Source organism: Ursus maritimus, unplaced genomic scaffold (assembly GCF_017311325.1).
Source record: "Ursus maritimus isolate PB19 unplaced genomic scaffold, ASM1731132v1 scaffold_7, whole genome shotgun sequence".
In the NCBI taxonomy this organism is placed as follows: domain Eukaryota; kingdom Metazoa; phylum Chordata; class Mammalia; order Carnivora; family Ursidae; genus Ursus; species Ursus maritimus.
The window spans coordinates 7,482,399-7,509,902 of NW_024426885.1; the positions used below are offsets into that span (position 1 = coordinate 7,482,399).

The window sequence follows — 27,504 nt, forward strand, 5'->3', positions numbered from 1 at the left end:
GTATTGATCCCCCCCCCCCCCCGGCTCTTGCACTTTGGATGAACCTTGTTTTCGAAGAACAGTAGAAGGTAATTTTCCTGTGCTTGCCAGCTGGCCCGTAATTGAGCAATTCCAATAACACCCACTGTAAAGTCTAATCGAAGTAAACAGGAAAATATGATTTACAATCTGGACGGCAAGTAAATACCAGGGTGCAATTAATTTTTACACAGAGCAGCAGATTCTAAAACATTTTCCTGCACCGAGCAGTTTGTTTTTAATTATAGATTAGGAGCTGCCCTTTTCTGCTGCTATTGTCATTATTTTTCACTTTGTGACGGTGATCTTCAGGTTCCTTGCATCCATGTGACTCTCTTTGAAGGTGTGACCACAGCGGGGTGGGATGGGGACATAGGATTTGGAGAAATTCATGTGTAAGGAGCAAGTTCTCAAACCTGAGCTAAGGCCGTGCTCTTTTAGCATTTGCTTGGGGGGGGGGTTGACGTGGGAGGAGGTGCTGGCGGGTTCTGCAGAATGGCGCCATGAGGGGTCCTGTCACTGCTCGCAGCTCTGGGTGGTGTGGGCAGCTCTTGGGAGAAGGCAACGGAGGGCGGCTGTCACCACAGCCCTGCAAGGGCTGTGACTTGGTTCGGCTCAGTCTGGGGAAGGGGACAAAGCTATAAAGGCCCCCAGTGTTGCAAATGTTGTTGAAACGTGGTGCTTCCAGGGGTGGGAAACACATGCCTTTAAATGAACCCTCCTGATTCTTCCAGTAGCTTTTGTTCATAACTCGGTGGAGGACAGTAGCCACCTTGCCACCTGAGGCTGCCTGAGGGCTAGTCCCTTCAGTTTTGACTGTGGGTCTGATGCATGTCTGACCCTCAGCCGTGGGCATATACCGAGGCTGTCTGTAAAGCCAGCTGGGTTTAAGATGCCATATGACTTGAGTCCACTCTGGGGACAGCAGATTGTGACCAACCCAGACCCTGAGATAGGTCTTGAAGGTGCCACGTGGCTGAAAAGAGACCAATTGCTGTACCACTAGTGCGTTGGCCTTAGGGGTGCCCTCAGGCCGGCATGGGGGCCTCTCAGAAGGGGATCCTGGCCTTTGCAGCCATAAGGCATCTCCTTTAGCGGGGAGGCAGTTCCGTTTCCGAGCAGGGCCCCAGCAAGGGGGTATGCGGGCAGTTCTCTCGGGGCCCAGTCTTCCCAAGTCCTGAATCCCTTGCCTTTCTGTTGTCTTTCCAGAGAGTTGAGTGCACTTGGCCATTTCCTGGAAGAGCCCTTCCCCAAGCGTGAGCAGCCAATCGGGAGCTGTTCCTGCTGATGCCAGTCACCTGGGAGGTGCCCAGCAGGTCACCTCTGCCCAAGTCTGCCCGACCGAAGATGGCTCGTGCCCACCCTGGGATGGAGCCCAGCGCCTGAGGTCCTTACCATGGTGATGATCCTAAGGAAAAGCCTCGACAACCAGGGAGCTGACTCCGTAGCATGCAGGACCTTCAACCCTGAGCTGGTAAGGACCCACTGGGCCTCATTTCTCTGATGACCTTTTTGGAGGCCGGATGTGTAGTGGGGCTGTGGACTGAACATGCAGGCTTAGCAGACTGAGTCCAAAGTGCCCAGGAGCAGAGCTCTGGGAGATGTTGCAGGCTGGGGCAGCGGGGCCACGTAACCCAGAGCCTGGCTATGTGCTTGCAAGACATAGCTGGTGGGGGTCCTCTGGTGCGTGAGGAGGGAAGGCCAGCACCCTGGTAAATGAAACCAAATGGGGTCCTGCTGCCCCTGCCAGGCTGAGACTGACATTCCTTCTGGTCTCCACCCGGTAAGAGGAGGTGGTTTCCCGAAGGGAGGTGGTGCCCAAGTGGGGGCCAAGATCAGGCGGCACTTCCAAAGGGCGGCGCAGACAGAGAGCGGCTGCATCGGGAATGTCAAGGGTGGGAGACAATGGAGAAAGAGGGTGTGGTCTGGTGGCCAAGGTGGTGGGCCGTGGTGACAGCCGCCCTCCGTTGCCTTCTCCCAAAGTTGTCCTGTGACCAAGTGGCCTGATGGGCTAGGCCAGAAAGGCAGATAGCTCGGCCTTCTCAGACTGAGACCAGAGTAGCTTCTTAACCTCCCTCCAGCCCTAATTCCTCAGAAGTGAGTGGGGCAGCTCTCCTGCAGAAGGGGTGGGAAGAGGTCCCACTCTGGCAAAAATAAACCCGAGGAGGGGTTTTGCAGAGAGCTAAGTCCCCAGGACTCTGCCACGGTTCCTGGCACCCCACCTGGTGCCCTTCGTAGCCCCTCTTGAGAGCCCACCCTAGCACCCTCGTGGGCTCCCTCCCCAAGCTCACACCAACAGTCAGGCGGAGAACAGCTGGGCCAGGCTGGGTGTCCAGCCCTCGCAGGAGTGTGGGGAAGCCGTGGGGACCCGAGGCCTTCATGTGCCACTGCGCATGTGCACCAGGCTGGCAGATTTCCACAAGCAAGGATGGGTCAGGTCTCTGCCCATCACGGCTTCCTTTCCAGTTTGTGCTGAATATATAGTTATAAATAGATTCCCTCTTGCTGTCCCCACTGCTGTCGCTCTGGTCCCACCCGCTGTCCTGTCTTGTCTAGAAATGTGTTGTAACTGGTCTCCTGCTTCTGGCTCCTCAGGCTGTTCTCTCCCAGCAGCCAGAGGAATTAGAAGGCAGATGGGTCTCTCCTCACCTCCAGCCTTCTGCTGGCTTCCCATCTCAGGCCGAGCAGACGTCAAAGCCCTTACCAGGAGGCCCAAGGCCCATGTACTCTGGTTCTCTGTGACCATGGAGCTCTTTCTCTGCTCTCTCCCCGCCCCCTCCACTCTGCTCAAGCCACACTGGCCTCCTTGCTAACATGTGAAGTATGAGCCTGCCTCAGGGCCTTTGCACTTCTGCGGCCTGGAACACTCCCCCTTGGCAGGACTCCTTCCCTCCCTCTCTTTCTTCTTTGTTCACTCAGCCTAAAATTGAACTCTGCCACAACCACCCCCTCCCCCACGCTCTCTGCCCTTCCCCTTCTCTCTCTTCCCTCCTAATGCCTGTCACCTTCTGACATTTCAATCTCGTTTGTTGAATGACTGCTTGGAACTGTGAGCTCCATGAGGGCAAGGAATTTTGTTTCTTTTGCTTGTTGCTGAGTGCCCAGGGCCTGGGAGCAGGGCCTGGGCCATGGTAGGTGCTCAGGGACATTCGTAGAGTGAATGGACACGGGTTCCTGCAGCCCAGCTGCCACCCAGCTCCTCACTGCTGTAGTTCCTCTCTGGTGGCGGCTCACGTTCACGGCTGAGGGTGCAGGTATGAGCCGCTCTGCTTTCTGCTGTGGGGGTGGGGGTGGGGGTGCGGGGCGGGGGGTGTTTTCCTGCTGAAATCTGAAGGATACACCGGGAGTAGCCCTTACCAGAAAGGAATGACCTCCGGGGTGAGGGCTGTCTGGAGGTCCCAAGGGAGGGTCCCTGGCCGCTTCCACATGTGCTGTGGGTCTCAGCAGCTGCTGCGGAGCCTGGTCCCATCGCGGGGCCGGCCTGGCTGGGGCTAGTCGTGGAGCTGGTCCCGGGGCACGTGGGCCCCAGTTCGGCTGAGCTGCCCTTCGAGGAGACATGGCCGGAGCGCCTGCCAGCAAAAGCGTGGCCTCCCAGCCCTCGCGGGGGAAGGAAAACTCATCTTTTCAGGAAAGTCGAGGGAGGCCGCCTTCCAGTCCAGGCACGCACAGTGAGCAGCCGAGAAAGACCCCAGATCGTCTGAGCCTAGTGCTGACGTCCATGAGACGGAAGGGAGGGTAAAGTGATGTTAGAACGTGCTCTCCCCTGGGGGGCTTTGCTTCAGCTTCCTAAACTGGCAACGCCATCCTCGTGTAAATACCATCAAGATAACAACAGGAACATGGAAAAGCATTTCTCTTTTGTTTTCTAATCAGGCTAAGAAGATAACAGAAAGAGGAGGGGCGGTGGGCTTCAGATTAAAAAAGAAAACATGAATCACAGGCCACTTTGGAATTAGAGAAGCAGGCCCCAGAGGCACAGCAGTAAGAGAGAAAGTCTCAAACTGTGGGTGAAAGTCACCTGGGGGCCACCCAGTGACCTTGGAGGCACTGGGCAAGGAAGCCTGTAGCCCCTCCCTCCCTGCCCTCCGAGATCTTTTGTTCTTTTTCTAAAAACGAAATGCTTGTGGCAAGTGACCGGCCTTGTTCCCAAGAGAGATGGAGGAAAACAGCAGAAAGGACTGACAAGTGCGCCGCGTTTTGCCTTTCCCGGCGCCTGGCCCTGGGGAGAGAGGCCCGAGGGCCCCGCCCGGCCCCAGCGCTGGCCCGGCTTGCACAATGCACAGCAGTGAAGATTGTGCTCAGTTCCCCTTTCCTCCCCCTGCTCTGCTGGTCGCTTTCCTCTGCGGAGTGGGCTCTTCCTCCCAGTGTTCTAACATTAGCTGCTGGCGCTGGAAGGCGGCCCAGACGGTTGACCTCGGGAGCAGTGTTCCCCAGCCCCTTCCCGCACGCCCACGCTCAGGCCGTGGCCTGTTCTCCCAGGCCGGAGTGACCATCTTCCCCAGCCAGGCCTGCCTCCTCTCCCTGGCCGGTGTGTGGGCCCTCTCTCAAGTCTGGAGACTGTTCCAGGGGAGAGGGTGGGGCATGGCCGTAGGCTGCCTTGCTTTCCCCAACCTCAACGTATTTCCCCAGCAGCCGACACTGGTTTGGGGAGCAGGTCCTTCCCTTTGTTCTTGTCGGATTAGGAGGCCCAGGCTGTGATTCGGGGTCTGTGGCCGTGACAGGCCTTGCGCCCAGCTGCCTGGGTGCTGATGATCTTTATACTTGTGACCACGCGGACTTGGCACTGGGCTCAACAGCCCAGCCAGGATCGCTGGCAGGCCCTGGGCTGGCCTCAAGTTAGAAGCCAGAGGTGCACAGACGGTCCGAGGCAGTCTGATGCCTTTTCCCTGAGCAGGCAAAGCCACTAGTTGAGCCTTGGCTAACCCTGAAGCCCCGGGAGCCTGGGGAGCCTGGGCCACTGCTCCGTCTCCGTCAGCTCTCTGAAAGCCTCTTACACAAGGGCGCTCATCCCTTCTTGGCTTCTCTTTTTTTGTCAGGCATGGCTCTGTCTTCTGCTTTCCGCTGCCATGGTCTCACTGTGTTCCTTTTTGGAGGCTGGGGTATCTGCTTGTTCCACTCAAGCACATGAGTGTGGGTATGCCCGTGTCGCGTTGTGGTTCCCCCATAACACTGTTAGGGGGAAAAGGTGACATGATGCCTTTAGTCAGTAATCTGCAGAACAGAGCTATGAAGAAGCGTGATTATGGCCAGAAATGAGCTCTGCCATTTTCTGTCGGAGCTAGTTCCTCATTAAGACCAGAACTGTGTCTTTATTTAAGTCAGGCCTTCTTTCTTTAGTCAGACAGATGGCCCCTGAAGCCCCAGTTTGATTTCCAGCTTTTGCCTTCCCTGTGGAGGATCTGATCCCAGAACCTTCCCTTGTGATCTGAGGAATCTCCAGAGACCAGGACCTGTGCTGGGGTAGGCTTGAGAATAGAAGCGTCACAGTGGGAGAAATACAAGGGGAGCTGTGCTCCTTGTCCTCTTTTCTGCAAATACGAGCCAAGGCCTGGGTGCTGACTTCAGTGTGCACAGTGAGTGTCGTATGAATCCGAGGCTGGGAGTCCCTGCAGCCTGTCGGGCATCGCCCGTAGTGATTGGCCGGCTCGTCCTTTTTGCAGTGGTGCAGAGGGTTTGAAGGTTGGGAAGACTGGCTGCAGAACAGTACAAACCAGCAGGTCTAGGCATACTGGGGATAAATTGGCTCTGGCCAACCTGGAGCCCAGAGGGGACCTTGTGTTGGACTCAGGGAGACCTGACAATGATCAGGGTATGCCTGGGCCTGACATCCTGGGAAGATGTTGGGAGAGCTGGTGAGTGAGGCCCCAGAAAGGGCAGGGATAGGGCAGCTCACAGGGTTTTGGAAGCAGGTGCTCATGGCAGGCTTGAGGCCTCCCACTGGGTAAAGCAGCCCCAGCACTTCCTCAGTCCAGGACTCAGAGCCCCAGAGCAGAGGGCCTGGTTGGCCACGCCGGCGTCCTGTGCCCATCTCTTATCAGTGGAGATGGAGGTGTAGTCCCGCCAAGACACTATGCAGGGACGGAGGGAGGAGTCCCAGTGCAGGAGTTGAGTGCTGATAACAGAAGAAGGACCTGCACTTTCACGTGCTTGGTGAGAGAGCGGGAACGGGTTTCACTGAGAACAGGGACGTGGAGAAGGTGTTCCTTCAAGTTGTGAGATCTCAGTAGAGTGATCGCTGCTCTCTTACTCCCTAGGGTGCAGAGGGGCCCCCAGCTGTCCAGCTGGTGCTCTCTTCCCTTCTCCACCAGGTTTTGAGTTGGCATGAGCCCAGCGATATGGGTAGGTGGCAAGCTCTGCCCAGTGAAAGTCTGTTTCCATTGGCCCTGCATTTGCTGGGTGAGTGGCAGCAGGAGCAAGACAAGCTTGGGCAGACAGGTGGCCATAGCTGTCGGTCACCCGATAGTCACGTGGCACCTATTCTGTGCTGGGACAAGATGGCAGCCTTAAGAAGCTTAATTCTCAGGGTCAGAGAATAAGCACAGAAGCAAAGGAGCTGACGCAGGCAGTGCGAACACTCAGAGAAAAGCGCGGGTGGGGAGGGTGCGCTTTGGCCAGGATGGTCAGGGAAGGTGGCCGGAATGAGGTGAGGAGCCTGTCGCGGAGAGACTGAGGTGGCAGCAGGCGCGCCTGTCTCCTGCACCCAGGCCTGGCTCGCACGGGCCTGGTGGCTGTGGGGAGAGGGGTGGCCAGGTTCTGTTCTGGTTGCTGTGGGAAGTCACTGGAGGTTCATAAGCAGAAGAAGGACGTCGGCTGGCCTCTGCAGGTTCTGGGTGGGGAAGGGAGGGCAGGCCCGGGGCACAGGCCAGGAACCAGTTAGGGGGCTGGATCAGTCTCTGTGTGGAGGCTGGTGGTGGCTCGGAGCAGGGCCTTGAGGTCAGTGAGAACCACTCCCGTTCCAAGTGTGCGTCCTCCAGCCTGGGGAACAAACGGTCTGCAGCCAACAGGGATAAATCCTTGCTGAGTGAATGAACGCGTGAGCAAGGGCCCAGGAGCCCCTGTGGCCGGGCCAGTGCTTCCCTCTACAGGCACAGACCCCCAGCCTCTGTGGTGCCCACGCAGGTGTCAACAGTCCCTTGGAGGGCCCAGATCTGGAGGGCCCCACCGTGCCCCTCTGTCAGGAACACGCCGGCTTTGCAGAAGGACAAGTCCGTGAGCTGGTTCACTGGCTTGCTTCCTGTTGTCTGTAAACCCCAAGCCCTCCTCGGTGGCGTCTGTGTCCCAGTGCAGAAGCCAGGCGGCTCCAGGCTTCTAGCTGTCTTCCGCTTTCCCCGGCCCAATCCTGGTTTGGGTTTCTGTGGGCCGCCAGCCCTGGCTCGCTTTGCCACCTGCCCCCTCGACCCAAGGGTGGGGTGGGGGCTCTGGTTCCCCAGTGGGTGGTTGCTTCACACCGAGGTGGTCCTGTAGTGTCGGAGTTGTCTCCCCCGGCAGGCAAGGCCCCTGGCATAGGCCAAGCCCAGCTTCTGTCTCTGAACCCTCCTCCTGGGAGCAGAGCCTGCCTGGTGCCCAGGGGCTGCATGCTTGATTGTTCGGCGCCACATGGCGCAGAGGCAGGGCTCTTGAGTCTTTGTCACCCACTCTCCATTTGGTGGCTTTGGTGGAGGCTTTCTGTGCACATCCTGCTGTGTTAACCAAGTCATTTGGGAGGGAGGCAGACACAGCCACCTTCAACTTTTTCCAGATACTTCCCTGTATGACTATAGATGGGATGATTAAAGGAATCCAGGAGGGCAACCTGTCCTGAAAATATAAGGAGTGTTTTAAACTGAGGAGGGGGTACCGGAAAAGGCCTGCCCCAGCCCCTTTGCTCCTTGCAGGCTTCTCCTGGTCCTTGAGTACTGGCTCCAGTGCTTCCCCCAGGAAGCCAGCCCTGACCTCCCACACCCCAGCACCCTTGGCCTGGGCCCTCTCCTCTCTGGTCCTGCTCTCTGTAGTGTAATGGTTTGTCTCTGTGACTGTGTCCTCCATGAAATGTGAGCTTCCCGAGGGCCAAGGCAGGCATCCTTCCCCTCTGTGTCCCAGGCTGGGCAGGATGGACCCTTACTAACCTGACTGGATGAACACGTAGCTGACCGAGGGCAAAGGTCTCTGAACTGGGGAGTTGGGGACAGGCACTCACCACCCTTTTATCTGGGAGGGCCAGGTGTTCCTAGTCAGCTCCACCCTCCTCCTTCCAGGCCTGAGAGCCCCAGGGCCTGGGTTCCCGTCCACTTCTCAGACTGGATGCTTGTGTGTCGCTGTTATTTGGGGCTCCTCTCAGAAGTTGGAGTTCTCTTGGACAGGCTGACTCCTCTGGGACTGAGAGCTTCTTTCCCCATCACGCGCTCAACCCCTAGCGCAGCCTGCATGTGAATAATTACCAGTCCTTAGGAGTGGGTGAAGGAAGGAAGGAATGAGCCTTGGGAATACTTGAGGCACACCTTTCTTCCTGGGGCCCCAGTGGGCACCGTCTCCTCCTCACCAGAGGTCAGAACAGGCCGCCTGACCCATGCCTCAACCAGCACAGGGGAGCCCAGAATGTTCTGTGCTCAGGTTACTGTGTAGCCATGGAGCAGTGCCTAGTCTTGGGGCCCTTCTAGGCCCCACTGGCCTGTTTCTCTCCCAGCGGCCATAGCATTTTATGAGGTGAAGTGTGGGGTTTGAGGGGAGATGTGGGATGCTTACGGTTGGAAGGGAAGCCATTGAAATACGGTGCCAAGGAGTTCAAAAGCTATGGCTCTGCTGCGACCAAACACGACCTTTGAGTTTCTGTTTCAGTTCAGAGAGGGGGCCTTGGGGGGGCCTCCCTGTAGCGGCGAACAGCTCGCGCAGCACAGGGCCACCCGCTGGAGCTGTACCTGGTGCTTCTGTATAGAGGAAGAGCTGTTCTCCTGTGTCTCAGGGGAGGGAAGGAGCTGAGGGTGGTAGACGGGCCTCCGCTCCTCCCTGGGGGCTCTTCCTGTCCTCGAGAGGCCCCCTCTTCTCCCAGCCTGCACTGTGGGGCTGCCTCCCTGCCGCGCAGCTCAGTGAACCCCATGTATCACACCCTCCTCCACAGCTCTCACATGGAAAAATCCCCCAGTGTCAGAAGTCGTGGGGCTTTCTTGTGTGTTTTTTGAAGCCATTAACTTGATGGACTCCATAACTCACTGGAGACTTTGGACACAGAGTCCAGGTCTAATTATGGGCAGATGTTGCCTCTTAGAACACTTTTTTCTCCTTTCCCTAATCTGACGTTGGCAAAAGGCAGTTACCCCTTTAATTGTGACTTTAGCGAGGGATCAGTGCAGGGTCATGTGCAAACGTGCTTCTTATGACTTGAAGAGTGAATAGCTTTTCTGGTTGTTTTCAGCACACGCCAAAGAAGATGAGTCAAGGACCGACACTTTTCTCTTGTGGAATTATGGGTGAGTAACCAAGGTGGCTGTGAAGAGTCCTTCTCTAGTCCTTCCACCAGGGCCTGAGTTCTCCAGGTGAGACGCTGGAAGCCCTTTCTGGACACAGGCACACAGAGCAGCAGTGGGGTCTCTTCTCTGTGCTTGATCCGCCTCGGGCCCGGCCGTGCTGGAGTGCAACCAGGGCTGTGGGGCTGCGTGAATAGGAGGGCGCTGGGGTGTGGTTGACAGATGTCATCTCCGACCGTAATGTTGAGAGTTTCTGTCTGGTTATTAAGGTAATCATGTTCGCTTTGAGGCATTCAGAAGACATACCACAGTGTAAAGTATAAAATAAAAATCTCTCGTAGCCCCAGTACCCAGTGAGAACTCCTGGTACTGTTTTGGTGTATTTTTATGTTCTTTGAATTTTTTACATAGCCAAGTCTACGATGAATGAATGATCGTATACAATTATATACAAAAACCTTTTTTTGTGTGGTTTCACTTGGTGGTCCTTACTACCGTCGGTTCCCCAGTGCATTAGCGTTGGCCCATCCGTGTGGTTGAACGAGTCTGTGGTACCACATTGTGCATCAACGTGTATTTAACGGTTTAACTGTTTCTTGTTTGTTGGGTGGAATGGCTGTTTTGTTTGCTGTTGTGATGACCGGTGAGGATGTGTCTAAGTCTCTGTCTTTTGTCTGCCTTCTGGATTATTCCTTAGGAGTTCCCAGGAGTGGCTTAGAGAGGCCAGAGGGCAGGAGCATTTTTAAGGCTCTTGCTTCATATTGTTGACGTGCTTTCCAGAAGGGTTGTTTTGGTCTCCTGTGCCCACGCAAGTGTGAATTACTCTTTTTCATATGGGGGCAGAGGAGATGACTGTATTGATGATATTGATTTTTCTGAGCTCCAGATGATTGGGCACAATCTCCCCTTTTGCCGTCTCCCCATGACTCCTCCTCCTGTGAGGAAACCCTGCCGGATGAGTTTCTCTAATGTTTGTGTTGAGGCAGCAGCCAAGCTCCCATGGTGGGTGACCCCTGCAGGCCTTCGGATTCCAGGCCTGTCTTCACGGGACTGTGTCAGGTCTTCTTGCCCTTTTTCTCAGCCTTTGACGCTGTGCACAGTGTTTACTTTGTCTTTTTTAGACTCCATCCTGTCGATGGGGTGATGAGGGTGGCAGGGGTGCTGGGTATGTCGCCGTGAGCACCAGGCCCCTCCTTCCTCGCAGGGTCTCTGGGACTCGGCAGCGACTCTGGTGTGGGGCCGGTGGGGACGCCCCATTCGCAGAGAGGGGAACCAAGGCCTAGTGAGGTGACTCCCCACCAAGCTCCCTTGGCAGAGTTGGACCCAGGCTGGGGGAGAAGGAAGATTGTTTTCTTCTCAGTTACAAGCCACAGCTCGGTGGGAGAGCCCCAGGTGGTCCTCTTGATGCCGCCACCCAGAGGAAATGGAAACAGGGAGATCACCTGGCCTTGGGTTACCCACGTGACACACTTCTGAAACTTGTCCCTACATGGGGCTTGATTGAGTACCTCGTTGGTGGTTAACGGCTTTCAACAAACCCTCACCGACCTAGCCACGTGGCTCAGAAGCTTGCCTCGTTGCCTGCTTCACGGGCTGGACTCCGTTGTGTTGTGTTGAAACTGCCTGCCTTTGTCCTGCTGGGAAGGAGAGGGAGGCCCCTGGGCTTGCTCAGCTCCTCAGCCCAGCCTGGGCTTTAGCTTTCAACTGGGCCAGCTTGGTAAACTGGTGGTGGAGGTGTCGGTCTTGATCTCAAGGCCATTCGTGCCTGATGTAGTCTGGCTCCAGGGCACTGCCAGGCAATGGAGGAATGGCCGGGTGGGGGTCTGCGGAGTCCTCTCCTCCTTCTCCTCGGCTGCTCTCTGTCCCACGTGCTCATCTTTCTGTTGGCCGGCCCCTCCTGGATTTGGGGAGACCCCGGGCCATCTGAAGCGTGCATTACCAAGGCTTTTCGTTCACCACGGTTCATTTCAGTGGTTTGTTCCAGTAGGTATTTATTGGGGATCTACTACGTGTCAGGCACTTGGCACAGAGAGGAAGTAAATCAGCCCCTGCCCTCAAGGGGACCTCTGTCCAGTGGAGCCGAGAGATCGAGAAACAGTGAATTCCCTGTGGATGGGGACCCTCAAAGCCGAGGGCAGATCAGCCCATCTTCCTGAGCCTCAGTTCCCTCATCTCGCAGTTTGCAGTTCTTGGTAGGATTTAAAGAGACGGCAGCACAAAGAAGGCACCAGCTCAGTCCCTCCCACCTGCAGCCCCTTCCTGGGCACTTGCCAAGGTGGAATGTCAGCTGTCCGGGGCCTTCCCAAGCCTGAGCGCTGGCAGAAGCTCAGGTGACCGCTCCGCCCGTTTTAACCTGTGCATCGAGGTGTGGCCCCACCCTGCCCCGTGACCGGGGAGGGCATCCCAGGTAGTGAGGTCTCATCTTAGGCATGCCTGCTTTTTAATGGCACTGTGTGGGTCTGGCTGGACTTTTCAAGAGGGTTTTGAGCCTTTCCAGGACTGGGCAATGATCAGCCAAGACAAAATGTCCTATTACTATAATCACCAATCCCCCTGTCTGTCTCCTGGAGATAAAGAACTCATGTTCTGGCCCTGATCGGTGGAATTCTCCCGTGATTGCTGGGGACAGCTTGGCCCTGTGACTCAGGGCATTTTCCCTCCCAAACCCCCATTGCATGGGTCCTAGTTGGAAGCCAGTGAGAGTTTGAGTTTCCTGAACATTCTTAAGAAAATCCAGGCAAGCACATTAGGGTGGGGAGTACAGTGGCCTGTTTGCTTCCTCTTAAAAAGCCACCCTTTCGAGTAGCCCGGCCTCCCCTACACCCACTTAGATAAAATGCCTTACTCATGTAATCAAGTGTTGACAACAATGTGTGTTCTTTTTAAGTACTTTATGTTTTTGTGGGCTGGATGATGGGCCTCTCCCCATCGTTGTCTCTCCTCCCCTCCCCCCCACATACCCTAAGTTTGGGAACTTGATATAAAGAAGCAGTTTTGTGCTTTCCCAAAGTTAGGGAGAGAACAAAGCCAGGACGAGGTGGAGTGGCAGAAGCAGGGCACAGTGGGGCCAGGCTACCGCCCGGCCTGCTCTGCACCAAGGCCCACTGCTCCTTATTAGGTTGTGAGCCCAGCCCGGTCCCCGAAGGGCTCTTTCCAGCAGAGACAGTGTTTGCCTCTTGGTTTCCTTTCTCCCCTCCCATACCATCCTGAGAACACTTTCTGTGCAGAGCGGGAATTTCCTCTGCAAGCAGCTTCTCTGGGGAAGAGCCATGTACATGACTGGTTCCTGTGTTCTTAACACAGGAAACCTTGGTCAGGTGGCAGCTTCAGGGCCGTGGCCTGCCCGCTGGTCAGCTGGCTCGGCAGGCTGGCCAGCCCTTGCTGCTGGCCATGATCTCTAGTGGGTGGAGAAGGGGGCTTGGCCAAACCTGACGGAAGCGCTCTGTGCTGGGAGAGGCAGCCCCCTCCCCCAGGTCCTCCGTTGCTCGCCATGGGAGATGCTTCTTCACGCTGACCCCGGTGAAGCAGGGCAAGTGGGGTGAGGGCATGCTCCACTCACCACCCTTGGCTAATTGCACGCACTAAATGAGTTCTATATCGCAGGGACGGTGGACACTACACACTCACCACTCAGGCGAGGAGAGACCTGGAAATCAAATAATATGTGAGAAAGCAAATGCAATACCAATTATTGCAAAAGGGCCACTAGGTAAAGTTGTGTAAATACAAGTCAATGAACAGAGAACAAAACAATTCATATGCTAAAAAAAAAAAATCGCATGGAAACCCATAATTACTTTAGGAGTTATGGTAATAAATTATTTATTAATGTAAATTATTTCACAGGCAGAGAACATAGAGAAACTTGAGCAGAAGGATCATGCATTATGTATAAAAGGGAATTGTAAAAATATTATAGCAGCCCTACTAGTGCCACTCTGGTTCAGGTTTGTCAGCATTTTAATTATAAGCCCTTACTTTCTGTGTTTAATTACTTGGCTGTTAAAGACTACTCTGTACATGAAAGGGTTGTTCCCGGGGGCACTCTCTGTATTAATTTCTACAGGGTAAACCAGTTGGCTGTGTTGGGCCGTGCGGGGTTGAAAGATTTCACTTTGAGATTTCATAGCTTTTGGTCTTTTAACTCCGCCGCTATTTGTTGTTGAAAGTGGAATGTGATTGCACCCCGTATGAGAAAGCTGACAATTTGGAGGTGGGACGTTTTCGACTTCTCAGAACGAGCATGTGACCGAGACTGCAGGCACAGCCATAGCAGCGCCTGGGCCGCTCCCGCCAGTTGCTGGTCTCTGCCACTGCTGCCGTCTCTCGGGGCTAGCCATGTCGAATATGATCATTGGACCAGCGCCTCCTATAAGAAACAGATTAGTAACTGAAATTGGCTAAAGAGAGCCTTGCTTTCATTTTTAAAAAGTACATCCCCATACAGGCATGCAGGTGTATGATTTTTTTTTCATTTCCTTTTTATTTTTTATTTATTTTTATTTATCGTGGACGTACGTGTGATTTTTCCGTCCCTACAATAGTTTAAGGTTTGTCCATAGAGGGTGCTTTAAATGTTTCCTCGCACCATGTATTGGTTTCGACAGTGTTTCTGGAATAACGTACAGACTGGAAGAAGGTGCAAAGTGTAGTTGGCACAGGACGGCTGTTTACGGTGACAAGTGAAAAGGGAGCCTCCCCGGCTGCCTTCTCACCCAGGCTGGCCTGCCTTGGGGTGGGGAGGGGGCCATGGTGGTGCCAGAGGACGGGCGATGACACTGCCAGGCAGACTTTGGGCACCACCCACCACAGTGCATTGCCAGGTAGAAGGGTGGTCCGGTGAGGGGCAGCCTGGCCCCACTGCAGGAGCATGGCCTTGGGATTGCAGACTGTGCTGTTGGCTGGCCCTGCATCCCTAGGTGAGGGGTGACACTCTTCTGAAGCTCAGGCGCCCCACCGGAACGACAGGGGGCGCCGTGATGCCCCACGGTTGAGTAGCGTGCGTGGGATGTATGCTTGTGCTCTCTCCCCGCCTCGGCAAGGAGCTCAGTGGGGTTAGTTAACAGGTAATACACATTTATCGGCAGTTTTCTAGAACAGTTCTCCCAGCTTCCAGTTCTCTCCTCTAGGTAGCGGCGCTCAGCTTTGTGGTGCGCGTGACTTGGGAGCTGAATCGCAGGCAGGTGCCCATTTCCTATGCTCCATGTGTGCCCACAGCCAGGATGGGAATGCCAAAGGGGATGGGCAAAAGGGACCTTTCTGTCCCTTCACAGTTCTTGTTGCCATTGGGAATACTGGCTCCCTCCACATTTCTGGATGCCCCTGCAGGTAAGGGGTGGGCACCCTGCCTCATACAGATGGGGAGACTGAGGCCCGTGTTCCTAATGCTCAGTCCGGTGTGTTTCTTACCCCTCTATACTCTCTGTTGGGGGATCCCACCAAGCCTCTTTTTGTAAGAGCAGAGGCTTCCCAGAAGCTGTGGCAGCTGCCATGGGCCACCCCTGCCCAGGTGGTGAGGGCAGGGCTCTGGTTACCACTCCGAAGGTTACCAGCCGCTCGGGTTTCTTCTAGAGCCCCTCAAGCCAGGCTCCTTGCTGCCCTTGATGGGGCTGACGGAGTGTTCTCTCCAGCCATCCCAATTCCATGTCCTTGTGCCTTGGCCCCTCGAGGAGCTTGGTGTCCTGTGTCACTGTCCCTGAACCCAAGATGCAGCTGACATTTTATGATTCATTGCTATTGAGAGGGCACAACCGGAGGCTGACGCCTGGTCAGGCAAAGCCTGAGAAGCTTTGCTTCCTGACACGGCTTTGAATTGAATCCCCATTCTGATGACCAGGAAGGAGGCACTCCACTGGCCCAGGGGCTCTAGAAGCTTATTTAAAAATCAGTGACTCCCTTGTGGGATAGCACAGGTCCTCGTCCTGCATGTTTTTCCCATGTTCTTTTTGTAAGATTGGCTTCATAAAACTGCCTTCAGAAAGATACCTTTCCAGTTTCCCACTGAGAGAGTTAGTGAGCTTTTACCCCCAAATCAAGCAGAGAGTCTTTGCAGTCCCGAGGCCAGGTTAGCACAAGCCAGCCCCACGGGGCAGGGGAGAGAGAGAGTCGTCGTCAGCACAAGTAGATAGGTGTGAAGTCCAAGAATGAGTCAGCCGGTCTCGGTCTCGCTGGAGGCTTGCGACCCAGGCCGGGGAGGCTGCAAGAGTCTAACATCTTGGGGTCTGTGCTCCAGGTGCTTAACCTTTTCTAGAAACCACATTCTGCTGTGGTTCTGTCACCATAAGGCAGCCTGTAACACACAGCACACAGACGTCCAGGCCTGTAAATCTCCTAGCTTTTGAACCGAGGAGGACTGTAGTCCCCTAAGAATCTGGGCCCCTGGGAATTTCCCTTCAAGGGAAGAAATGGAAACAAGAACATTTGAAGTCAGATGCTGTTCGTGCTCCTCCGAGTGTTTTCTTTCTTTGAGCTCTCGATCTGTGTACCCGGCAGCCTTCTGAACCTCCCTCGTCAGCGTGTGGCAGGACCGGTGCTTTGCGAGCAAGGTTGGGGGGCCTGGGGTTTTGTTCCCGTGCGTGTGAGCGTCGGCTTCTCCCGTGCCTCCCGGGCTGGTGGGGTCTTCTCAGGGACTTCAGGCTCCGACATCAAGCCACCTTGGAGGTCACCTGGTGGCGCCATCTGTGAGAGAACTGGATGGTCTGTATGCTTTTGTATGAGTCTGTGCGGTTTGTCTTCCCGTCTCGAGGAAGAGCCTGGTCCCCTGTGAATAATCTCAAACTTGTGAAGATAGGCTCAGCGGGGAATGGAGCAACTTGAGAGGAATGGGGATTGCCCGGAAGGTGTGAGGCTGGTGCCGGTGCTCCCAGGCTGTGCGCCATCATGCTGGGCCCTTGTTCACCCCAGGCCGGTGCCGGTGTGTCCCAAGAGGAAGGTGGGAGGCCTCAGACCCTTCCCCTGGCTTCCCAGGCCTCTTCCTGTGGCTCTCCATCCAGAACATGCTGAGCAGCTTGGGGCCCCCACCCCCTCCTGTGAAAAAGGGCCCTCCATGGACTTGAAGGCTGAAAGGTTTCCTTCTCTGTAGTTCTGCTTCTTGTTACCGACTGGAAACAAAATAAACCCCAAAGCACCAACTTTTAATGGTGTTCTGACTCCAGATTTGGAGACACTGGAATGGTCAAGCTTCCGGAAGCATCCTGGGTGTGGCTGGATGGTCCAAGTGAGCTGCCACTCTGACAAAGGTGGGAGAACCCAGGCCCCCGTGTAGCCTGTAGGAGTGGCTCTCGACACCTGAGGAGCCGGTTTAAATGCAGACCCCTCCCCCTAGAGATTCTGTTTCCTGAGTCAGGGACTGGGCCTGGGAATTGCATTTTAACACCCCAAGGGGCGCTCCTCCCAACCCAAGGTGCCAAAACCACCCTGAGGAAGACTGGTGTAGAGCACACAGGGGCCCACCCCGGCCAGACCCACAGAGCTTGGTACCAGGGGCAGGAGAGCTGAGCCTCAGCTGTAGGGCATTGTCCAGCTCTGTCCTCCCAGTCATGGCACTGCCACTGGCAGAGCCCGCTGTGCCCTCACAGGCCCTGTCCCAGGCAACTGTTTGATTCTTGAATAGCTCTGCGAGGTCATTACTATCTGTCACCCACATTTTACAGACGAGGTAACTGAGGCTCTGAGAGATTAAGTGACTCGCAGAGCTGAGGTTCAAACCTGTGTCCACACACTTCCCACCATCCCAGGTGACCCCTGCTCAGTAGACTCCCCAGGTCCATGGCTGTTGTCACTTTTGAAAGAGTTACTGCTGTCTGGGCAGAGTGATACTGAATGGAGGGGCGGGGGTGTCCAGTATCCTCTCCTCAGAGCCCTGCCGAGGCCCTTTGTCCGGAGTGACGTCAGGACCAGAAGTTCGGGGCTGTTTGCCACTAAAAAGTAGCTTCTATTCCTGTTTCTTTTGTCTGGTGACCTGACCCAGCAAATTGCTTTCTGTTCCCTGAGCGAAGGGGGAAAACACAAGAGCTAAACATAGCCCCGATTGTTTTTACTTTTCTTATATTGTACTTCTTCAAGCGATAAAGATAGTAACAATTAAAATATTATCTGCCCCTCAGACAGACCAAGTGGCCACCTGGCTGGTGTTGACACACAGTAGCAGCAGTCAGTGTTGGACAGAGCTTTGTGTTTCCAGAGTATCTTAGACCTCATACCACTAGTCAGACTCCCCGCTGCTTCACACGCAACCACCCATGACCTCGGGAAAGCGGGAAGTTGAAGACAGAGCCCCCAGGTTGGACCTAGCTGGCCGAGGAGGGGTTACCAGTGTGAGGGGTGAGAGACAAGTGAGACCAAATGACCACCCACAGCCTGCTCTGCGCATGATCCGTTCCTCCCTCTACCCACCACTGGCTAGGGTCTGCTGTGTGCCAGGCTCCATGCTGGGCACTGGGAGCCATGCTGGGGCTGTGCTCGAGGGCTCGTGGCTCAGTAGAAGCAGACATGGAAACAGATAATTAAGGTTAACATCTGAGCCATAAGATTGAAAGTCAGGCAAAGAGCTGTGGGCGCCCAGTGGCTAATGTGGAGAAGGCCCATCTGCAGAGAAGGCGATGTTTGAATTGGCTCTTAAATGATAAGGAAGAGACTCTTGCTGGAGGGATAAAGTCAGGAGAAGAACAGTCCAGGCCTTCACAAAGGGGTCAGGGGGTGAGAGAGCTGGTGTTTGGGGGCTAGCTGCAGATTCACTGCCGACACAATGCTCCCGCATTTAACCAGTGGACCCAGGTGAGAACGGACTCTTCATCATCCTACGGCGAAGGAATCTTACTGTTAAGGTCGTGGAGGCTTACCCTTAAAACAGAGTGGCGTGGTTCCCACAGCCAAGCAGGAGCACGTTAGAGTTAGCCCTCCAGCGCCAGGCCCCGCGGGGTGGGGATTTGATAGTCGCCTAATCCCAGATGGAACACCCACCTCCCGCCTGTAGATGCTGCCTGTGCCCGTCCCCGCAGTTGGTTCGTTCACCTTCCGTTTTATAAGGAATACTCTTCAGGGCTGTGTACACAAACCAGGAGGAGTGTGCTTTCTGGGCCCTTCCACGGATCGTCCAGGATGGTTTCAATTCCACCTGCTTCTAGTCTGACTTCTGATGTCACAGAAAGTTCGGTGTGCCTGGAGTAGGGTGAACTGGGGAGGCGATGAGTGGATGGGGTCTGGATGGCAGGCTAAAATGTTTGCGTTCTTTCTTTGAGGCGACGGGCGGCTGCATGGGGACAGACATGACAGGTGTGGGCCTCAGGAAGTTCTCTGGAAGCACTGAGTCGTTGAGCTTGGAATAGGGAGGCCTGAGGGGTCCCATCAAGAAGCACCAGGATCATGAGATAGCCTTGGGGGGAGGAATGGCGCTGCCAGATGAGAGGGACTGAACCTTCATGCTTAACTGGCTCCCAGGTCCCCTTTCTTCTCATGACTTCCCTAGAGATGGGGACAATTCCAGGGCAGTGAAATTAAAATGAAACGGAAAGTGGTATCCTCTGAGGGTGGGATCAATTCTTTTTAATTTCATGGGCTTCCCAGGGCCTGGGATGGAGAATGTCTGTAGCGAGCCTCGGGTTCCTTAAGCAGGGCCACTGTGATGCCATGTTGGGGCCCTCACTGCTCTGTGGCTGGGCCCACTGGTCCTTCCTCAGTCAGCCACATTTCTGGCCCATCTGGTGCCTCAGTGCCTTGTCCCAGAAGAGAAGTTGGTGGCCAGTTCCAAGGGAACTCCCTGAAAGACCAAAGGAGCAAACCCAGAGGAGGCTGGGATCATAGGCCCTGACCCTGGCACAGCGCCAGTGGGCTTGGTGGCCACATCCCCCACACATTTGGAAATATATTTGTCCTTACAGAAGATGTAAAAACTAAACAAAACAAACAGGAAAAAAACATAAAGCAGCCAGCTCTCTCCCATTCGATTATGAGCATTTTGGTTTATTTTCTTTTAATCATCACATATAACATATGTATTTTACAAAATAGGAATCATGTTATCTATACAGTTTTTCTATACTGTTTCTTTAGGGTTCGAATTACATCATCAACACTTCTCCCATCATTACTATTCTTTGGAACTGTGCTGTCTCCATGTTCCACATTACTCCCTGATCATTTATGTCATCAGCCCGACTGGAGGGTGTTTTAGTTGTGTTTACCATTTTGCTGTCACTCGTATCACTTTTTTTTTTAAAGATTTTATTTATTTGAGAGAGAGTGCGCATGCGTCCACACCTGCGTGAGCATGAGCAGGGGGAGGGACGGAGGGAGAGGCAGAAGCAGAAGCAGGCTCCCCACTGAGCAGGGGGCCTGATGCGGGACTCGATCCCAGGACCCTGAGATCATGACTTGCGCCAAACGCAGACCCTTAACTGACTAAGCCACTCAGGCACCCACTTGTATCACTCTGAAGACCATCTTTACACACAAATCTACACTTTTTTCTGAGGATAACTTTTCTTCTTGTAAATCAGCTAACAGAGTGATTCAGTGATGTTAGTTTGTATTTAATTTTACTTTATTATGAGTTTACTGATCTTTCAACTACTTATAAATGTCAAATTGAAGCTGTTTTAAAAGAATCGTGGCTGCTCGAGGGGCGGTGAGTAGTGAAGACGTGTTTTGAACAACATAAATGCTACTTGCAAGAAGGCAGTTTATGGTAATACTTTATCAGATTTAGTTAAAGGGACACGTATGGAGACTTGCCGTGCACCAGGGCTCAAGAAGATTCTGGGAAGAGGTGAACTGGACATTTGGTGACTGTCCTGTTTTGTTCCCAACTGGCCTAACTGGGTGTAAAGGAAGATCCTTCTGCTGCATCTCCAGCTTCTGAGGCCGTCTCGTGGAAACAGCCTCTGGGCGGTTCCTCCTTTGTCCCCTGTCGAGGGTCCCAACCCCTTAGGTGTGTCTCACGACCGTGGCAGAGTGCCCTAGGTGAAGGAGCGGCACCTTTAGCCCTGATGTGGCTTATCTTTGGCTCGCGAGGCCCCTTGGAGAAGTGGCCCCTGATCGAGGAGATGGATGTGACTGGTGCACTTGCGGGGTTGCACCCCGTTGTCTGAGTGGATGGCCCATCCCGCGTGACTCAGAAACTTGCTGAGGGCAGGCCCCATGTTGGGATCCTGTGGTCCCCCTCGGCGCTGTGGTGTAGTGAGAAGAGCAGGGCTCTGGGGTGGGCCAGCCTGGATTAGCCTCCAGTCATTTTTTAGCTCTGTAGCCCCAGGCCACTTACTCACCCTCCCTACGGGGCACCTGGTGCGTTGCAGCCGCCATGGGGCTATCTGCTCAGTAGTCGAAAGTGCTGTGAGAATTGGTGTGCGTTAAACACCTGCCTGAATGTCATTTCAGGGTTTACTTCTGTCCTTCTGATGACTGATGGACTCCAGCCAGGTTTTCTGTATATTCCCATGTGTACCATTCATAAATATATGTAGATTTTAAAAAGATAGAAACATGCCAGAATGTGGATCCCTGGCAGCCCAGGATAGTTCTCAACTTTGCTCTTGTATTCTGAACTTGAATACAAGAACCACGTCATCAGGTTTATCTGTGCCCTCCTAAGATCCTCAGCACAGTGCCTGATTCTTCAGTAGGAAAACGCCGAATAGCTCCTGAATATTTTACTAAAATAAAGGTTCAGGTGCGAAGTCCATGTTTCCTAGTGGGGTTAGCTTATTTAGTCATGTGTTCAAGTAGAGACCTGACTATGTAAGTTTAAATCGTCCCCTTATGTCTGTGCAGCCCAAGACACGNTCTTCCAGACTTTAACGGCTTTAAACATCCTCGATCTCAGTGAGAAATCAAGGGAACACAAGGAGAGGGCTCCATGATTGGCCGTCATTGGTGGTGGTGATGTAGAGCGCTTTGATGGTGGAGGCATAGGTCAGTGCAGTTTGCAGTTTCTGTTGTCAGCAGGCATTCTAGAGATGGGGTTTGGATGAGCTAACCTGGAGGCACTGCTCGCCCCGTTTGACCTTGACCCTCCCAAGTACAAAAAGACACCTCTTGGGTCGTAGTCTTCTGCCAGGGCGTCGAGCCCCAGCTCGAGAGGGGACGGAACAGACATCCTGCCCCAACTTCTGCAGGCCAGGGGAGGGTTGGGGCAGATCAGCTTCCCACCTATAAGATGGGAAGGCATTTGGGTGAAAACTGTTGTTTTGGACTTTGCCGGGAGGCAGTGTGGAATGTTGGAAAGGAAGCCACGCCTGGAGGCCCGGGGTGGGGTGTGTGGGGGGGTGTGGGGGGGTACGTGTATCCTGGGCCTCACTGTGCACCTCATTCAACACCATGGGATTCACATCCCTGCTCTGAGCCTCTCTTTCTCATCCGTAAAGTGAGGTTGGACTGGATGGTTTTTTAAGGGCCTTCCTGACTCTGAAATCCTGTTTAAAATGGGCTCTTGAGGGGGCGCCTGGGTGGCACAGCGGTTAAGTGTCTGCCTTTGGCTCAGGGCATGATCCCGGGGTCCTGGGATCAAGCCCCACGGCAGGCTCCTCCGCTATGAGCCTGCTTCTTCCTCTCCCACTCCCCCTGCTTGTGTTCCCTCTCTCGCTGGCTGTCTGTATCTCTGTCAAATAAATAAATAAAATCTTTAAAAAAAAATAAAATAAAATGGGCTCTTGGTTGTGGAGATAGATAGAGGGCTGGCATGGAGGACTTCTCAACCCCTGTTTTCTCTTTGTCATTTCTGAACCAGAAAATGACAGATGGCGAGACCTGGACAGGAAATGCCCTCTTCAGATTGAGCAGCCGAGCGCCGGCATCTGGGAGTGTCTGCCTGATAAGTGTCAGGACAGTGCCCTGTGGCACCGGGAGGCCGCGACCGCCTGCGCCGTGACCAACCTGATCAAAGACCTCAGCCTCAGCGACCACAACGGGAACCCCTCAGCACCCCCCAGCAAGCGCCAGTGCCGGTCACTGTCCTTCTCCGATGAAATGTCCAGCTGCCGGACATCGTGGAGGCCCTTGGGCTCCAAAGTCTGGACTCCCGTAGAGAAGAGACGCTGTTACAGCGGGGGCAGTGTCCAGCGCTATTCCAACGGCTTCAGCACCATGCAGAGAAGCTCCAGTTTCAGCCTCCCATCCCGGGCCAACGCGCTGTCCTCGCCCTACGACCAGGCGGGCTTCCACCACCGATTCGGAGGTCAGCCCTGCCAGGGGGCACCAGGCTCGGCCACCTGTGGACAGGCGGGTGACATCTGGAGCCCCGACCCGAACCCTGTGGGCGGGGGCCGGCTCGACATGCAGCGGTCCCTGTCCTGCTCCCACGAGCAGTTTTCCTTTGCGGAGTACTGTCCACCCTCAGCCAGCAGCACACCTGCCTCAACGCCGGAGCTGGCCAGGCGCTCCAGTGGGCTGTCCCGAAGCCGCTCCCAGCCGTGCGTCCTTAACGACAAGAAGGTCGGCATTAAGCGGCGGCGCCCGGAAGAGACGCAGGAGCAGAGGCCTTCCCTAGACCTTGCTAAGATGGCGCAGGTAAGAGCCCCAGCCCCGTGGGCGGCACGGTGGGAGCGTCTCGGTGGTCGCGGGAGCCACTCCTGGTCCTGGCCCATCCCAGGCAGAGGCGGGGTGCCGGTCTCAGAAATGCCCGGAGGTGGGTTATGATCCCTTGTTTTTTTAAATCCTATTCAAAGATGAAATCAAGTTGTCGTTTTTTATTTTTTAGTGTCTGTTTCTCCCTGTTTAAAATCAGAGATGCTTTTTCCCTGTGAACACAATGCTAGTGGTATTGGAGCAGACAGATGGTAAGAGGGGTGGTGTCGGGAGTGGGGGCACAGACCATGGTCATCAAGCACTGGTGATCCCCTTCCAGCTCATCCCTGGAGCCTCTGTCCCAGGAACCCAGCCCGGCAGCACAGGCCAGGATTCAGCCTGGTTATTGCTGATCCTGAGATGAGGACCGCAGGTCGTGGTTTCAGAGCGTAAGACATGGGGGAAGCACTTACTCATTTGGTTAAACTGTCCACCATGTGAGACCATCCAGAAATCAGGATTGTCATCCTCTGTGCCACCTTTGTAATGACCCTTGCTGTTCGCTGTAGGTGGGGCCTCCGGCCACATACCCCGTCCCTTGCTCTGTGTCTTGGAGCCCTGCCTTGTGCTAACACTGAGCTCGGGGACTGATTTGAATGAGACGAGCTTGGAGGGAATACACTCTCTACGGGACAGTCTCCGAGCCTGGGTGCCACCTGTATTTGGTTCTTACTGAGGAGCCCTGAGCATGACAGTGAGGTTCGGGGACTAGGGTTGGCCCTTGTGACCCATCCAGTGAAGGATGGGTGGGAGTGGTGGGTAGGATGCAGCCTCTCTGTTCTGTGTGTAGGAGGCCCTCGGGTGCTTCGTGTCACTGTTTAACCGTTGTCTTTGCTGGTCTTGTTATGGAAGCCTCAGTCTCTGCTGGGTGTTAAGGGACAGAACCTGGCTGGCCTTGCTCCTGCAGCATGTGGCCACTTCTGGGCAGGCAGGCTCCCATGTCCACTCCTCTTTGTGGGCAGGATGGCCTTCCGTCAGGGCCCAGAGCTGCTTTTTCAACTGGGCCTCTTTTTTGCTTTAGAATAAAAATGCCCCTTCTGTGGATGGCATTTCCTTCCTTTCTCTAGCCCCCCCTCCACCTAGAGGCCACCCCAACAAAAGAAGAGGGGCAGGTGTCTCGAGTGTTGAGCACGTACCTGGCCCCAGAGTCCAGAGTGTCTGGCCCTTTGCTCCAGAGCCTGGCCCTGGCCTGGGGCAGCCGGAGGACAAGCTCGTGACCTGCTCTGCCTCCTCCATGCCAGTGGGGCTCCACCCACTGTCCAGATTCCGTCACTCTGCCAGGTGTGTCCCTTCCTTTTTCCCGAGTAGCGGACGTTCTTTGCTTTACTAGACAACGATCAAACACACGTTCGTTTACGTTGGACACGCGAGTGGAATTTCCCTTCTCTGGAGAAATTTAAATAGGTAAAAAGGCTGGAAAGGTGACAGATTTAGGTGACTTTCTGAGGGAAACCCAGAGCCCTGAGTCCTGGGTGCGATAAATGGCTTCAGTTAAATTTTTAATGTTGAGCTGATTTTATTAGCTAATAAGCCAGATAGGTAATAAAAACAACTTACACACGTTATTCTCTTTTACTGCCCACAAGTTGGAATAACAGCACTGGCATCACTGGAGACGTTTCCCGTCCTCACTTGGGTAGAAACTGTTTGAAAATATATTGCTCCGTGGGGCTGTGCCCAGATGTGTAGATCGCTCCATTGGCTCCAGGCAGGCCTCCAAGATCCTGGGGAGGCTGCCCTGATTCTGCCTGCTCTTCTCTAGCCAAGGCCTGGGTAGGGCAGAGTCCAGGGAAAGTGAAGACGGGGCCCCTGGGAAGGGTGTGTGTCAGAAAGGGGAGGCCGGAGCCTTGGGGATGGACTGTGAACCACCGCAACCATGCCTCGAGAGCCACCACCAGCCCTCCCTCCAGCAGCCCTGCCTGCTTTGGCTCCCCCACAGGATAATTTATGGCCTCACGAGGTGGACCTTGCTTTTGCAGAAGCCTTGAAAGCCAGGCCTGAGGTAACCCCAGTGCCTTTGCAGAGAGCCCTACATCCAGACTGGAACATGTGGGGCCTTGTGCCTGGGAACCCCGTGAGCTGAGCCTGTCACTGGCATACAGACACCTGCCCATGGCCAGGTGACAGCCAGTGTGGGACTGCTGCCCCCAGATACCAGCCTCTATGGGCTGTGGCTTTCTCAGCATTTGTCACTGCCAGGGAGGGAGCAGGGTCTACGCATCTCTGGAAACATAGGCTTGCACCCGGGTCAGCACTGCTGTGTTTCTCCAAGCTGGATCTTGGACCCTTTCTTACAGGTCTTGTGATCTTGGTTTATAAAGGTTCACTTATTTGGAGGGGCACGGCGAGGAGTGCTAATTGAACATTTTTGTGAAGGAGCCCCTTTGTGTGTGTAGATCTGGGACCAGGTGTATGAGATTGGTGCAAAGTGCCTTTTCGGTTGGAGTGACTGGGAGTTCTGACAAACCCCAGCTTCCTGCAGGCACTGACTGGGGCTGGGGCCTTCAGAGCCCCGAGCACACCTGCCGGCATGGGGGTGAGCATGCAGGAGCTTTCCTCCAGCCTTGTCTGTTAATGCCCCTCCCGAGATCCTTCTGGAACATGTTGTTCACTTTTGGATCTGCATTTGGGGGCTGGAGGGGACATCAGCAAATCAGAAGGCCTCCGGATGAGCGGCAGGAGGCTGGCAGCCCTGGGCAAGCTGCCTCACATCTCTGTGCAGCAGATCCTACCACCAGCACCGCTGTCGTCACTACTGCTAGGACTGTCGGGGGAGTCCGGGACACAGCGTGTGTGTGTGTGTGTGTGTGTGTGTGTGTGTGGTGTGTCCGCGTGTATGAGTGCGTCTGTGTCTGGATGGGCAGGTGTGTGTACGTACGAACGCATGTGTGCATCCGAATCTATGGAGACGTCTGTGCATGTCTGCTTGCCCGTCCGCTCACACACACGCGACCTGGTGCCCTGGCTGGCACGTGGCGAGGGCTGACGATTACTGTTAGCGCTGCTGCTGCACAGCTTGGGAGGAAAGGCATGGGCTCGCTGCGGGCGACTCCAGAGGCGGAACTGGGAGAGAGAGGGTGAAGGTCCCAGGAGGCGCTCTCCGTGCATTACAAGGGCTCCCTTTTTTCTGTCTCTGCCTGTCTCTTTCCTTCTGTTTTCCCCCTCCCTCTTCTGTCCTTGCCATTTACGTCTTCTTCTTTGTTCCTCTTCTTGCCTCATCCTTTCCTTTTGAAAATGGGAAGGAGGCCTGCCCTGCAGCTCAGCCCAGCCCATGGTGAGCTCTGTGCTCAGAGCCAAGGGGTGTGAAGCGGTGATGGAGGCGGAATCGTTACCGCCAGAAGAGATGGCTGTGTGCGAGTGTTTTGTCTCACTCCCGTTGCCCACGGGGCTAGGTAGACGCAATCCCAGAGCCCACCAGAGGCCCGGCCCCTTCCTGGCCGCATCCCTGGGCGCGGCTGTCCGGCCGGCTGGCAGCAGTGGTCCTCTCGGGCAGTGAGGCCAGGGCGCAGGGGGGTCTGGGGGTAGAAATTGCTTTCAGACTGTCTTTGCTCATATCTTCTTCAAACCTCAGTGCTTAGCTCGTGGGAAGGGATGCCGAGCGCGGTTGCAGGTGCCCCAGCCATGTGGCTCTGGAGTGAGAGAGGGTGGTTGCAGAGAGGAGGGCGCCCAGGGGGAGAAATGCCGCCAGGACCCAGCCTGGGAAGACCCGCCCCACCCTGTTAATTGTCATCGCAACCACTCAGCTCACGGAACGGCTGCTTGAAGGCAGTCGTGCCTGCCCCTGCCCAGGTCACATTTTGCTGACCTCCCTCTGAGCTTTCCCCACGTGACCCCTTCTGCCTGGTGTTTTATGTGAAGCTGAAGCCTCCGTTTGCAAAATGACAATGTGCGCCATTGAGAGCAGGGCCCAGCCTGAGCATGAGTTGTTTACTAGCGGGCCTCTCGCTGACGTGATTAGTTACTTGCCTACCGAGCATTGGTTGACTCCCAGCGAGACCTGAGCTGTGCATGGCCATTTAGACACAGATCACATGTGTGTGAGCAAAGATCTCAGAAAAAAGGAACAGTTAAAAAGATTACCCACGGAATGCCGGGCCCCTGGGCGTCCCAGTCTTGCTGTATTTTTAACTCCAAGCTGGTCAGCTTGCAAGAGCAACAAATTGTGTTTCTCAACAGTGCTTCAAACAGAAGCGAGACATTTGTGAGGAGGGGTCGGGATGCTGAAACAGAGGTTTGATTGATCGCAGCTGCCCACACACTGAGTGCTCAGCCCTCCTGGAGCCCCAGAACAGGCAGCAACTGTTGTGTTAGCAGATGTGCGAGGGGCCCGAGAAAGCTGGCCTGGGGCGGGGTGGGGGGGGAGAGCAGCACGAGGTTAGATGCTCCGCTGAGAGCTGATTCAGGGGGAGTCCGGGAGATGAGTCCGTACGGCCGGGTTGGCTGGGGCCGTGGGGGGCTCTGAGGGGTAAGGAGTTGCTGCGGGCAGCCA

At 54.9% G+C, this 27,504-nt stretch overlaps 1 protein-coding gene across 3 annotated transcripts in view; it reads left to right on the forward strand.

Annotated features, from left to right (window-relative positions):
• The window catches only part of FAM53B (family with sequence similarity 53 member B), a 109,381-nt gene that overhangs the window by 35,532 nt on the left and 46,345 nt on the right, over nt 1–27,504 (forward strand). For 2 of the 3 annotated variants that reach the window (XM_040624805.1, XM_040624804.1), the window contains exons 2-4: nt 1,228–1,492; nt 9,407–9,461; nt 22,180–22,958. In XM_040624805.1, the coding sequence (XP_040480739.1) occupies nt 1,415–1,492; nt 9,407–9,461; nt 22,180–22,958 (912 nt within the window). In that variant the 5' untranslated portion in view covers nt 1,228–1,414. Of the gene's footprint in view, nt 1–1,227; nt 1,493–6,662; nt 9,462–22,179; nt 22,959–27,504 lie in introns of those variants that run through there. The other variant, XM_040624806.1, reaches the window with a different exon arrangement.